Source organism: Drosophila biarmipes, chromosome 3R (assembly GCF_025231255.1).
Source record: "Drosophila biarmipes strain raj3 chromosome 3R, RU_DBia_V1.1, whole genome shotgun sequence".
Lineage (NCBI taxonomy): Eukaryota > Metazoa > Arthropoda > Insecta > Diptera > Drosophilidae > Drosophila > Drosophila biarmipes.
In genome coordinates, this window is record NC_066616.1 from 33,213,943 (window position 1) to 33,226,932 (window position 12,990).

The 12,990-nt window shown below is 46.8% G+C and overlaps 4 protein-coding genes across 11 annotated transcripts in view; 2 read left to right on the top strand and 2 right to left on the bottom strand.

Moving 5' to 3' along the window:
- The first annotated feature begins 161 nt into the window (after positions 1-161).
- On the top strand, positions 162-1,409 carry LOC108023886 (uncharacterized). The gene is made up of 2 exons (XM_017093571.3): positions 162-327; positions 435-1,409. The coding sequence occupies exons 1-2, from the start codon at positions 282-284 to the stop codon at positions 1,163-1,165; spliced, it is 777 nt and encodes a 258-aa protein (XP_016949060.1). The 5' UTR covers positions 162-281; the 3' UTR covers positions 1,166-1,409.
- A 135-nt stretch (positions 1,410-1,544) lies between these two features.
- Positions 1,545-5,669, bottom strand: LOC108023887 (riboflavin transporter 2). 2 transcript variants are annotated; one of them, XM_017093572.3, is made up of 2 exons: positions 5,120-5,669; positions 1,545-3,415 (listed from the first exon to the last, which is right to left on the bottom strand). In XM_017093572.3, the coding sequence occupies exons 1-2, from the start codon at positions 5,233-5,235 to the stop codon at positions 2,068-2,070; spliced, it is 1,464 nt and encodes a 487-aa protein (XP_016949061.1). In that variant the 5' UTR covers positions 5,236-5,669; the 3' UTR covers positions 1,545-2,067. The 2 variants fall into 2 exon arrangements, with proteins under 2 accessions (XP_016949061.1, XP_050744495.1); XM_050888538.1 differs by lacking the exon at positions 5,120-5,669 and adding an exon at positions 4,223-4,239.
- A 506-nt stretch (positions 5,670-6,175) lies between these two features.
- LOC108023894 (ferrochelatase, mitochondrial) lies at positions 6,176-7,969 on the bottom strand. Its single transcript, XM_017093579.3, has 5 exons — positions 7,828-7,969; positions 7,391-7,769; positions 7,089-7,190; positions 6,711-7,032; positions 6,176-6,650 (listed from the first exon to the last, which is right to left on the bottom strand). The coding sequence occupies exons 1-5, from the start codon at positions 7,862-7,864 to the stop codon at positions 6,336-6,338; spliced, it is 1,155 nt and encodes a 384-aa protein (XP_016949068.1). The 5' UTR covers positions 7,865-7,969; the 3' UTR covers positions 6,176-6,335.
- A 568-nt stretch (positions 7,970-8,537) lies between these two features.
- LOC108023867 (rho GTPase-activating protein 100F) overlaps positions 8,538-12,990 on the top strand; it is a 43,080-nt gene continuing 38,627 nt past the window's right edge. For all 7 annotated transcript variants that reach the window (XM_017093531.3, XM_017093533.3, XM_017093534.3 and 4 more), the window contains exon 1: positions 8,538-9,730. The gene's annotated coding sequence lies outside the window, so the exon portion shown is untranslated. The remainder of the gene's footprint in view (positions 9,731-12,990) is intronic.

Consider the following 12,990-nt stretch of genomic DNA (forward strand, 5'->3'; position numbering starts at 1 on the left):
ACTCAAGATTATCGGTAAAGCACGTAAAAAGAACTGGCGACCATCTTATTCAGTTCTATTTCTAACTAAAAAAAAGTTGTATTAAAATTAAAAACCAGTCGGTTTGGGTGCTAGGGGTGCATTTTTTGGAAGACATTTTTCGAATCCCTTTACCCTAGAAGTGTACGTGTCAAAACTGCACAAAATCAACAGAGGTAGTCACTTTGGATCAGGTTTTGTAAACAGAGTATCGTAAATTTTTTGTGTTTTTGGGAGCCCCTAGTTGACTTAAGAAAATCGAGATGGCCGACAATAATAAGAAGTCAGTTACCGAGGGAATGATTCCTGGTAAGCTCTTCGGCTTATAATCCACTCTCCCAAAAGTATTTTATCTCAAATATTTCGAGGTATATATACATATATACCTAAACTAACTCTTCTAAAATGTACCCTAGTATTCCTGGAGAATGTGGATGAAAAGGAGCAGGTGCGTCGGATAAGTGTCTACCTTCATAACCTGAGAGATCGGCTGCGAGAGGGCATCCAACAGCACCAAATGGTCGTTCAGTCTTCGTTGCAACTACTTAAGGAGGTGGGCGACGTGAATAACATGATGCAGTTGGCGAGGAGTGGCCCCCAGGCGCAGGCAACCAAGATCCGGCGCCTGATCATGGGTTTCGAAACGGCGAATGCGGCGAACGCGCCGCAGCTCCCCACTGTCGCAGATATAAGTTTGCCCTCGGATTTGTCCGAGATTCATGGACTTTTAGTAGAATTCGAAACCCTGAATGAGAGCCAAGTTCTGCGGGAGAGCCTACTGAGCTTCAAACGAGCTCGGGAATCGCTAGAGAAGGTTCTCGGATTTCTGGAGAAGATCGGCAACGAATCTCCAAGGACATCTCCTAAGGGAAGCCAGCTGTTTAGGAGTCCTAGTGCCAGTCGCAGCCTCCGTGAGAAGATCGAGGCCTTCAACAAGGTCCTGGAGGCGACCCCCGAGAAGTTGGGCGACACCTGCCGTCACTTCACCGAGTGCTTCTGCAGCTGCTGCAGCCTGGATGAGTCCCCCGAATCAGGCGGACGAAAACCCCTCCCTGTCGCCTCGAAAACCAATTCGGGGTACGAGGGCGACATCGACAGCGAGGTGGAGCAGGCGGATAAGTGGACCTCCACGGAGGTCGTTCCCTAAACGGCTGGTAATGAAGTCACACTAAAAAAGCCAGTCGTGGAATAAGGGGATACAAATTATAAAGATTTGGAAGTAACTTTGACTGACTACAAAAAGTTTCAACATAAATATTTTACGCTTTACGGATATACAGGACGATTTTAAAATCTCTCTCTCATCTATAACTCATAATAATAATGCATCCCATCTAAATTTACATTTTGTATGCAGAATGACTAACCAAAATAAACGTTAAATACAACAATTGGGTTGATGTCGGATAACTACAGTTAGTGGCGCTCCACAGAAAAGTTATTTACCTTTTACATATTGTGTACAAACAATAAATATGAAGGTCAACACAGAATACGCTCTTAAAGACAATAAATTTAATAACAGGTTGTGGGATAGTGTTTAATAGTCCTATGTTTTTAGCAAAAAATTCGTTATTTTACATACACATATACCGTCTGAGATGTTATTTATTACAAAAAACTTATGCCTTGAAAATATTAATGTGCCTCTGATGTATTTTAGCGGCAAGCAGAGGTAAATGCTTCATTATTTTGTGATATTAAGTATTCATGCTTGGGCTAACATTTAGGTACTGCTTTCGAGAGTTAAAATATTACCTCCGAATGAGTAAAATACCAAACTCGTTGTTCAGGTAATTAGGTATTGTCTTCATTGTGACGGTTGAGGTGGAATTACAAATATGAAAATATCACACTAAAGGCCGTTTCGTTGTCTGCAGTTAAACTAAATTTAGGGTTTAAGCCTACAAAACTTGTGCAACATGAGGGGCTAAATCCTTTGTTTAGTTTAACATGCAGACGAGAAACTGGGCTCAAACTACAGTAAAATCATCTATAAAATCACGATGCATCCCTGGATATTCCAGCTGTGCCAAATTCGCTTCGAAGTCAGCAGCTCGACTCCGCGGCCTGGAACAGATCCGAATAGTTGATGGCGAAGAAGATGGCCACCGCTCCGATTGCAGATCCCAGCTGCGTGATGGCGCCCACCCAGACCAGCGACTGGCCGCCCTGCGCCCGCATCACGGTGGTGATCCCCAGTTTCGTGTAGCTCACAATCCCCACTAGCAAAGTCCAGGCGGTAACCACGAGTATGGCTCCAACGGTCTGATCGTGAAGAGGCGGCAAGGGACTCATAGCGGCCGTAGTAAAAACGTAGCTGGTTAGCAGACCCGCCAGAATAGAAAGCACTGTGATGATCCGCAGGGATGTGAAATGCAGGAACATGGCCATAAAGCAGGCCACCGGATTGGCAATCACACTGAGTGTGGCCGCCAGATGATAAGCTTGGGATCCGTACGGGGCACTCGAGTAGGACTGAATGCTGCCAAACATTCCGTTGCTGAACAGCGAGATGGCTCCGATCAGCAGGAGCAGGTACGTGTACTGTCCTTTGCTAAGTTTTGCCGCCTTGGGCTGGTTATCCGCCTCTCCGTACACGTACTTGTTGCCCTCGCTAACAGTCACCTCGGCGTACTCCCTCCTGGCTACGGGAAGCGAGTTCAGGAGTGCATAGCCCACATAGGCAAGCACCATCAGAGCGAAAAGGATGAGGAAGAAGACTCGGGTGTCGAACCGTGGCGGTGTCTTTTGCAGTTCGTAGATCTCCTGTCCGGTTTCGGTTACATTGACCAAGACGCAGTCGCCATTCTCGCCGATTCCTTGGATTAAAGCGAACACGCTGGGCAGAAGTCCACTCAGGCCCTCGCCAATGAAGTATGTTACCATGTACTGCTCCTTGAAGCGACCCATGTAGGGCATGAAGAGCACCGAGCTGGTGCAGGCATTCAGCGCAGTGAAACAGGTTAGTACAAATAGGGCCAAACTGTGCTCCGTGCCAGCCACCCGAGCAGTTTGGTTGTAGAAGAACGCCGTCAGCAAGCAGGAGAAGGCTCCCACCAGGAGCACTCCGTGGATGGTCCACCCGTCATTCAGTTTTTTGGGGGAGTACTTCTGGATGGCCGTGTAGAGCAGCGGGCCCAGGTTGCCAATCTGCACCATAACGCTCAGATAGGACGGTAGACTCCAACCCTCTGGAGCCTCGTCCACCAGCAGCGGCAGTTGGATGAAGGTGCCATTCACGCCCAGCCAGGTACCGATGCCGAAGAAGATGGCCAGCACGTCCACAATCCAGCTGCGGTTTCTCAGCCTGGATGTCATTTCCATAGTTTTCTTTTGGCTTTCCCAATTAAGGAACAGGCTCAGCTCACTTTTCTTGGCCTCAAGCGAAGGGCATCTGAGGGAGGAAGGAGAAGATTAGATAGAGTCTCAGTAATATAAATCTTAAAAGGTGCTAATGATCTTAAAAGGTGCTAATGATCTTTTTATGATTTAAAACAGTTACCTCCTCTGAACTGATTAGATTATTTAAGAATTTCGAAATTTATAGCTGTCTGAAAGAGATTTGTTCTTCTTTAAAGCGATCAAAGAATTGTGCTTTATGTAGTAACGATTTGCTTACGTAAATTTATACTCTTGTAATACAGGTAATAACAATCCGGGTTCTACTCCAAACTGTTCTGAATTCCTAAAAGCTATTTCAAGCTTGCAACATTGTAGACTACTATTTGCCCAGGTTTATGGCACCTAAGTCAGCATTCCCTGTTAATTTCGCCCAATGGTTCAGATAAGCCTTAAAAAGTCTTGATAATGAGCATATGGCATTTACTGTGCATTATGTTTGTCTTTTGGACAGATAACCGAGCGAATACGATTACAGCGGTTCTGTGGTTTTACGTTACACTTGGGTTCCACACGGACAGTGTATTTGCCGATCATTGCTTTGTAATCAAAAAGCTTCATACACATTTTATAAAAACAAATTGTGATATGTAGTAATATAGATTCACTTAAGCTAATGTACTTTTTCTGGGCACGTCGAGTGAGAAGATTAGATAGTTAACGACGAAAGCACTCTTAAATTTCCCACGGCAATCGAGTGGATATATCTCAAGCCAATTACGAAACTTAAGAGGTGGCTGGATATATCTCGGCACTAATCTACTTTCAAGTGATATTGAGTGGTGTGCCGGTGGTCACATACCTCGTCTAATCTGCTAATTCAATTAATTTGTGACCAGCCGCCTGGAGTGCCGTTGTCTGCACGTATCTGGCTGAAGACGATAAGAATCACAATCGGAAACCCGCAGCAAATTGAATACGGGAAAGAGCTTCATCTCAGACCATCACTCAACCTTACTTTTGCATTTCAGGCTGCGGAAGACATTAGAGGAGTGCCTTGAAATTATTAAAATGCAGGTATAATGGTGGAGAGACAGTCACAATAACTTGGCCTAAAGCGAAAATAGGAGCCATAATAAAGTACTCCAAATTTTTCCCAGCGTTTGTATAGCAATAAACAATGCTACTACTGGACCCTAATGGAACTTTTTCGTGGCCAATAAAAACATATTCCACTATTTTCACCAATATGGTGATAAGAAACAGAATGTTTTAGCTACTGCATTTACAGTTTTTCAAATTCGATACCAGGCGGAATTGAGTTACGGTTACGATTAAATTTGCTTAATACAATAATCATGTAATACAGTAATCATGTGACTTGAAAATACATCGGAGTGCTGCCTTTTTCAATTTCGAAATAACCTGCTGGTTGAGCGTAAGAAAATTGTGGGTTGTTTCCCAGGTAATCCAGTTGTGAAATTTGTCCCCAATATTTCTGATAAAAAACGGAATTTCCCGGGTGTAATGATAACGGTTTATGGATGAATTGATTGTCTTTTTCGCCACGCAGATTTGGCAAACTGGGGTTAAGGCTGGTGCGTCACCAAGTGCTCATAAAACATAATGCCAGACGAAATTGGAGAAAGAGATGGAAAGAAAGCCCGCGGCAGCTCTTGAACCCGATTCCAAACTGGTTTTCGCTCTACAGCGGGAGAAAAGCGTAAACAAACCCGGCGAAGAGCAACTCGGCGCTTACCTGGCGAAGTCCGCGGGATTCGGAGCGGCGTCGTCCAACGTCGAGACCACGCCGTAGACTGGCCCTGCCGGATTCGTGGACCCAGCAGCTCCTCGGCTCTTGTGGTACCTGCTCATTTTCGGATTCGGAGTGCGCTCTTCGAATTAATTTATGATCCCTGCGGAGGCGATTAGATTTCCGTATCCAGGCCACAGTGGACAAGTGCGCCCGGTTAGCTGTTAAAATCAGCGGCTCAATTGGCGAAAGTGGGGAATCGAAGGCAATTGGCCGGTTAATTTCCGCGAGGCCGCCAATAAATTCAGATTCGAAGTCCCAATTTGAAGGCCCGAGAAGTCTCAATTATGCAATGTGCTGGGAATTTCCATGGGCAGTGCAGCAGGGCGCGAAATGCAGAGGTTGGAGTGTCCGAGAGGGGAGTGTTCAGAAGGCGCAGGAGAGCACGTCCAGCTTTGTCCAAATTGGTCAGCCATTTGAACGATCAAAAGTCGAATTTCATTTAATAAACATCTGAGGCGAGAACAAATTGACAGTCGGGTCGAACAGCTGTTCGGTGAAAAAATACTGAAACCGAACCGCCGCACGTGCGACGAGAGAGAGAGCGCAGCATTTGTTGTGGCCATCGTACTCAGTACTGCACCTCGGGAGGGTATATCAGTCCGTGGATGTCTATAGGTACACTAAAACTTTTTCATATGGAAAAAGTCTGGGGTAATACCTCTGTGGAGCTAGACCTGTGATAAAATCGTAGCGTTTTTATCACAACTTTTCGGGTATGTCTAAAATGTGTAAAGAAAAATTATTTTTAGAAAAGCTCTAAATTTAAATTATTAGGGGATCTGTATTAATTTGCGTGTGCGTTCAACTCCAAATGACTCATCATCGCATCAGACGAAAATCACGATGATTGGTTAATTATCACAACATTCATGCTAGCTGCGAGTAAAAGCAGCATGTCATTCCGAGATATAGATAACCAAATGGATGGTTCTTCAGGCCGGAAGTTACATTTCGGTCACATTTTTATTTCCAAAAGAAATCCGCAAACAAGGCACTAGCTTTACTGTTTAACAGAGTCTTTTATTAAAGCGCCAGTGATGAAATATGTGAAAACCAATCCCCCAGAAGCCCAAATGAATGCACAAGTGTTCGCCCCAGCTGGAGCACTCGGAATGCCTGTCACGCAGCGCATCCCAATCCCGCGAATCGCCTCGGTTGCCTAGTGCGAGCAGAGCTGCCGGTACCAGCTTTTGCTCTCCCTGCACTTTGGATTGGAGCACATGGGGCAGCGCATGAGGAACTTGGGATTGACCGACTGCTGCGACTTCAGGTGGTCTGCCACAATGTTGCTCAGGGCGTCGATGAACAGCGGGTGGTCGTTGGGCGCCGCCGCCCGTCGGATCTCTTCCACGCCCACCTCCTTGGCCAGTTCGTCGCAGTACTCGATGTCCAGCTCGTGCAGCGTCTCGATGTGCTCGTTCACGAAGGCAATGGGCACCAGGATGAAGTTCTTGAGGCCTTGCTTGACATAGCCCTGTGAAGATTGATTGGTTTAATAACGTGATCCAGTCGAAACTCCTTATCTGAATCGCACCTTGATGGCATCATCGGTGGCGGGGGCCAGCCAGGGCAGCGGGCCCACCTTGGATTGCCAGGCCAGACTGTAGGGATTCGTCTGGCCCAGTTCCTGCATCACCATGTGCACGCTGGCGCCGATCTCCGAGGGATACGCATCGCCCCGGCTCACAGCCTTCAGTGGGAGAGAGTGGGCGGTGAAGAGGATGACCACATCGTTTCGCTTTGTCTCCACGAACTTGGCCAGTTCATCGCGAATTCGCTGGGCAAAAGTCTTGATTAGGAGAGGATGGGTGCCCCACCGATCGATAATGCTCCACTTGACGTCCGAGGGCAGGTTACTGGAAGAAAGAACTCTTGAGTTATCAAAGAATTTTGGAAGGGATTAAGTACTTACTTGCTGCGGTAGTGGGTGAATATGGAGTTGAAGCTGGATCCGGAGGTGGCGCAGCTATATTGTGGATACTGCGAGAAGAGGACAATGCGCTCCGGTTTGTCGCTGCAATGAGATTGTGGGTACATGTAGTAGTGCTGATAGATAAGATAAAATTGGTTGAGCCGAAGACATATTAATCCACATTAAAACAAAAGCATCATAATGGTAATAACACGTCTTCAGAAACTGATGGTATTAAAGACCCATTTCATGAACCTCGCGATGTTTACATCACTCTTTTCCGGCTTCCCGACCCGACTTACTTTTCGATCTCCGCCAGCGTGTTCTCGGTGAGCGGATTGACGTAGCGGAAGCCCACGTAGTGCTTGTGGGGACCCGTCTCCGGGGAAATCTTGTCCAGCTGCTCGCACATGAGCTGGCCCTGCAGCTCAGTCCACTTCAGGATCGGGGAGCCCCCGCCGATCTCCTTGTACTTCTTCTGCACCTCGGGCGTCCTGCGCTGGGCGATCCACGGGCCCAGGCGGCTCTGCACGGGCAGCTGGATCATGTCCCGGTCGGTCATGATGCGGAGCAGGTAGTCGTGCACCTGGTCCGTGTGCGTCGGGCCGCCCATGTTGAGCATGAGGATTGCGGTCTTCGGCTTCTGGCCGCTCAGGTGGCGAACGCCGCCCGCCAGGCTGCCTGTGTGCGGAAGGAAACATATACCACTGCTAGATACCATCAACGCTCGTGGACTCACCTGCGAGTCTGCAGAGCTTCGTGTTATGCAAAAACATTGTTGAAGTTGACCCAAATAACCGCTATTACAGGAGGTGTTTTCGTCCCAACTTATCGGACTATCGAGCCGGTGGCAGTGTTACCGCATTTCGACCTATCGGTGGTTCTGGTATTTCTCGATAGGTAACTTGAGGACATGCCAACTGCATCTCAATGCGGCTGGGTCAACTGTCCCAAACGCTTTGGGACATTTCTCAGAAATGCGTTTGGCGCTGATGTTAGTTTAAAATGCATATCACTAAAAGGAACCATGAAAGAATTTTACTTTTAATATTGCTTGATACAAATTCAGAAATAAAGTATTCCGCCAATTTAATAGTTAGAACTCCAAACAAGTCACTCTTTGTCATTTGCATTTGGGTGTATATTCGCAAAGTGCTATTGCAGTTATGTATAAGAAATATAGCTATTATAAATCGAAAGTAGAAGCATTTAATTTTTTTTAAAGTTTGCTTACTTAAAATGAATGCTAAAAATTGAAAAAATCGTCTACCTCTTCCAAATAGTTTTAGTATATACCGCTTTTTGTTCGGACAACGGTATATTTCCTGCGCCTGCGCTGTGACTCCACCCCCTCAACGCCACCCACAGCACTGCGTGCAACGGTAAAAGCTGATGACAGTCATGCAGTCTCGCTCTTGCACGCTGCATTTCGCTCTCGTCGCTCGCTGCGAGTGTTTCAGTTCCGATCAGCGAATATTCCTCAGTTATTCCACTGAATAAAGACAGAATTGCAGTGAAAAAACACGGAAAACCCCGCGTGCCAGGTGCCCAAGAGGTGGGATCAAACGGGAAACAACTGAAAGTGCCGCTGAACAGCGAAGAAAAGCGAACGAAAAACGCCGCAGCAAAGTGAAAAAAGCAATAGGGAGTTGTGGAGAGGGAGTGGGAGAGAGGGAGGAGCGCCATCGCGGTGGTGGGTGTACGTGTGCGAGTGCGTGCATTGGTGTTGTGTCCGTATCCGTGTTATCGCCAGCAGCATTGAGTTGCTCCAAATTCGCGGCGCATGCGCAGGACATTAGCTCGCGCTCTCTGGCTCTCTTTCTCGACTTGGAAACGGAACAGGATATTTTATTATACTGAAATTCGTACGCAGGAAATTCGCATAGTTGCGAAAGCTCCGCGCTGCCACACGGACGCATTCCGCTGCTGGCTCCCCGCTGACCCGCTCACCCGCACACCCTCACCCACACACACGCGCCCGCCCGCACACTCGCGCAGAAATCAATTAAAGGGAAAAGATAAGTTGCAGTTTTTCCGGGCCCCGAAAACATGCTGAAATTAACACACAAGTGGCGAAAAAAATGCCGCAGCAAAACAGTGGCAGGCAAAGCGGTGAAAGCGACGAAACTGTGAAACTCAAGAATGGCAACGAACGCACTGCGGAGAAAGTAGCAAAGCGCAGAGAGAGAGGCTGCGAGGATGTACTGCCATTGCGAGTTCCCAGCCATTGACCACCGAACCAGCGACTTGTCCCCAACAACAAAAGCACCCGCGTAGCCATTTGTACTTGCACTTTGCATTCTCACTGCCCGGAAGCAGAGCAGCTTCGGCGGAAATTAACACAAATCGAAGTCGAAAAAGTGGCAGAGCGGAGCAGGCGAGAAAGGGATAGAGAAAGAGCGAGCTACCGAGAGAGCCAGTGCATCCTCCACAGCGCGGCACACATTTTCGGCCGGTGACTGCAACGGCCCACTCCTCCGACTCCGGATCCGCCCTCCGACTCCCGCCCTCCCCTCGCCCACCCCGCTGTCCCTTGCAATTTGTGATCTCATGTTTTCATAACTCGGGCAGCAGCCGTTGGCACGGATTAGACGGAACCGTCAGGCGTCAGGCGTCAGGAGGCATCCGGTTGCAAAGTGCAGGTGAGTGGCCCAAAGCTGGGAAAAGCGGCCGGGTCGGGGAACCATTCGGCGAGAGTGCCATTCGAAGTGACAGGCGGCGATGAAGAGGACAGTTTTCAGTTAATTGAAGGCTAATTGAACAGCGACAGTCCGATCAATGGGAATGTCCTTGTCGCTGTCAGCTCCAGTTTGCTTGATGAGCTGCTCTCCCCTCCAAATGAGTATAGGAGGTTATGCACTTGTGGGAATTGTTCTCCCTGACATCGAGTGTTAGGTAATAAAGTATGTAAATGTGAGTACCTGCAGTACCCAGAACAGACCATTTGAGTACCTTTATTTATTTACTAAGCCCGACTTTATAGGGAATACGTAAGGGATGATATGTCAGAAGTTTGGTATTAGTATCGAAATACCATATTATTTATTGCAATTTCTTAACCACAAAAATTGTGCTATTCTGAAATTTGCAAGTTCAACCTCACCATTTCTCGTTTGTGCCCAAATCCCTTTACACCATTGCCTCCGGAATTTCAATTATTTGGCTTGTAATTAGAAAGGCATTCCTGCACCCCAATCAAAACATGGCATTTCGTCAAGGCAGTACGAGCAGAGCTGAAACGTAATATCGTGCGGTGGCTGCTCCAGCTTCAAAGTCTTTCAACTTGCCGCTCCCAGGCCAGTCGTAACATCTGAGAAACCAGCAGGCAGACAGCAGGGAAGAAAGTAAGGATGTACGATGGGGAGGGGATCCGGAAAGCAAAACATTAACCGCGACATTAACAATCAGAAATGTTTTTCCCTCGTTTTTTACTCCACTCAAAGCCGCCGTTCCACTTCTCCCCCTCAAAACCGCCCCTGGGGTCCTCCAAACTACCCTCAGAGCTAAGAGCTTTGCTCCAATTTCGCAAGCAAACAGTGAAATATTCGTGTGGGGCCGCAGGACATAAAAATAATACGAGAATAAAAGCAAATTCAAGCTAAACCGCAAAAACTATCTTTATTTTATGTCGGAACTGTAAAAATACCCATCGCACATAAGGGGGCCAGCGAGAGCGTTATGCTGACCGAAAATGCGATATTCAATGGAAACAATTTGAGCTCCCACTCGGGACTTTATTTATTGTTTATTGAATTTTCAAAATCATTGAATGTTCGAAATGTTTTTGGCTTTAGGCCTTGGGACGTGTAAGAAATCAATAGTCCCGTGAAAAAACATCTTTAGTTAACGAATTTAAATGCAAAAGGTAGGTAAGTTAGGGTGAAAGCATTCCCAACACTTCCAATTATTTCCCTTTATCCGCTCTATGGCACATACCGCGCTGTAATGCAATGCCAGCTGTAATGCGGACAGGTGGCTCCCATGCTGTGCAGCCATAATTCCGTCCTTTTGATTCTGCACTCACTAATTAGATAAAACGCTAGGTTTCCCCGCAGTTTTGCCAGTTTCTATGGTTTCGAGCATATTTTTGGCATTTTAGCGGGACTTCTGTCCGGCGTCCAAGTGGCGAGTTGCAAGTTGCAAGTTTGGAGTTTCGAGTTGCGGGTGGCATGTTGCACAGTCGCCTGGTGACAAAGCAGCGTGCCAACCCAGGGCTGAGAGCCGGCAGCAAGGGCCACATGGGGCGCAGCGACTGCACTGAAAGTAAAGTCTTTGTGGTGGGCAACCCTTGAACATCCTGAATCGCCTAAATAGCTGGCACCTTAAAAGCAAATTTGGGGTGTTGTGCCTTAAATTGAGAAGATAAAAAATGTGTTTTCCGGTAGAGAACGCCTTTTCCCTCAGTGTGTGTGCAGTCGCATGAGCGTGCGGCAGAAGCCCAGTGGGTGTGATACGTTTGAGTGAGGGTGAGGGTGAGGGCGGGCCTCGGTGGTGGGTCTACGCTTCGGTGGATAGTCCTTTGCCGGGTGCTACAAGCCAGCTAATGTGCTGACATGGAACTGGGGCGGAGGACGTTGTGGATACACTTGAACGCAGCAATACCAATACCAAATAATGCGATGGGGTTAGGACTGAGCCAAAAAGGAGCAATCGATAAATCTGTCTTGCCATCTTGGCGGATGGATGTCGTCATTGTTGCATTGCATCATCACTAGTTTCCAGCCTTTCCATTCAGAAAGTGAGTTACTATTTTGAAGACTTAAATTCATATGTTTTAGCCAAAATATTGTGCTACGTCTTTCGGTATCATTTGTTTTTCAAGGGGCTTTGGCCCTCCGGCTTGGATCCGAGAACATTTTCCCTCGACACTTTTGCTGAGCGCTGCCAATTCTTCTTCTGCAACGTACTTCTTGCTTACTGCGAGCAGTCTCTGTTTTTTATTATTTGATAAATGATTTGCCATTTTTGCCGCTCGAACGGAGGGCGGGCGGGCTTTGTCACTCATTTATGCACACACATAGCGGGCTGAATTTATGATGTCATTATAATAAATTTTATGCGTGCCTAGACAACATTCCCGGCGACTGGCGACTGGCAAACTTGTTCTCGATGTGGTAATGGTTGTTGCTGCTGCCAGCGAACACCCGGCCACCATTTCTCCTGGCTGATTGCTGTACCCGGGCGCTGCTGCCGTTGTGACACAAAGTGTCTTGCATCTGCATGTCCCAGCTCCTCCTACTCCCCGCGCGGATGCAGTGCACCCGCTCCGAAAGAAATTATGAATAGAAATATTTCCGTTGCACGCCAGTACACTCGGCAGTGATGCCAGTTAAGCTTTATTCAAAAAAGGTGTTTTTGACAAGTTGATAATATAACATATAATAATAATATAACAATTTAATAATATAACATATAATAATAATACAAAATCAACTCATGTAAATTTATGCGCTCATGGTTTGTAAAGGTATTGTAAAGGTATCCGTAATCTAAACCGGGCAGTTAAAAGTAGTTTACAAGAGAATAATCGAGCCGAAAGCAATCCAGTTTTTAAATAAAATTTATTGAAGTCGGATCCCCTAAAACCGTACCTAATGTTAACTGGGTAAAAGCCTTTAAAAATATAACTTTTCATAGTTTAAGAGTGTAAAGTTTTTTACAAATAAGGACTGTGGCATCGCTGAAACTAGCATAGCTGGCAAGGAAATCAGTTGTCAGTGACGCAGCTGGACCCTTCACATATGCATAAGGACACAGCTCCACATTCTCCTTTGTACATTTGAATGTCCTGTGCACGATTGTAGCATTTTTCATTGCAATTACTAAGGGGGAAAAGGGGGCTGGGACGGAGAGCGGGGACACAGAACTGGTTTATGGCAACAAAATCTCAGTTAGAGTTGGT

Coding starts and splice junctions, on each gene's coding strand:
- LOC108023887 (XM_017093572.3), bottom strand. CDS start 5,235: ATGAGCAGGTACCACAAGAGCCGAGGAGCTGCTGGGTCCACGAATCCG. Junction 3,416..5,119: donor AATCCCGCGGACTTCGCCAG/GTAAGCGCCGAG, acceptor TTCCTCCCTCAG/ATGCCCTTCGCTTGAGGCCA.
- LOC108023894 (XM_017093579.3), bottom strand. CDS start 7,864: ATGTTTTTGCATAACACGAAGCTCTGCAGACTCGCAG. Junction 7,770..7,827: donor GAAGCTCTGCAGACTCGCAG/GTGAGTCCACGA, acceptor TTCCGCACACAG/GCAGCCTGGCGGGCGGCGTT. Junction 7,033..7,088: donor TTCACCCACTACCGCAGCAA/GTAAGTACTTAA, acceptor TCTTTCTTCCAG/TAACCTGCCCTCGGACGTCA.
- LOC108023886 (XM_017093571.3), top strand. CDS start 282: ATGGCCGACAATAATAAGAAGTCAGTTACCGAGGGAATGATTCCTG. Junction 328..434: donor TACCGAGGGAATGATTCCTG/GTAAGCTCTTCG, acceptor AATGTACCCTAG/TATTCCTGGAGAATGTGGAT.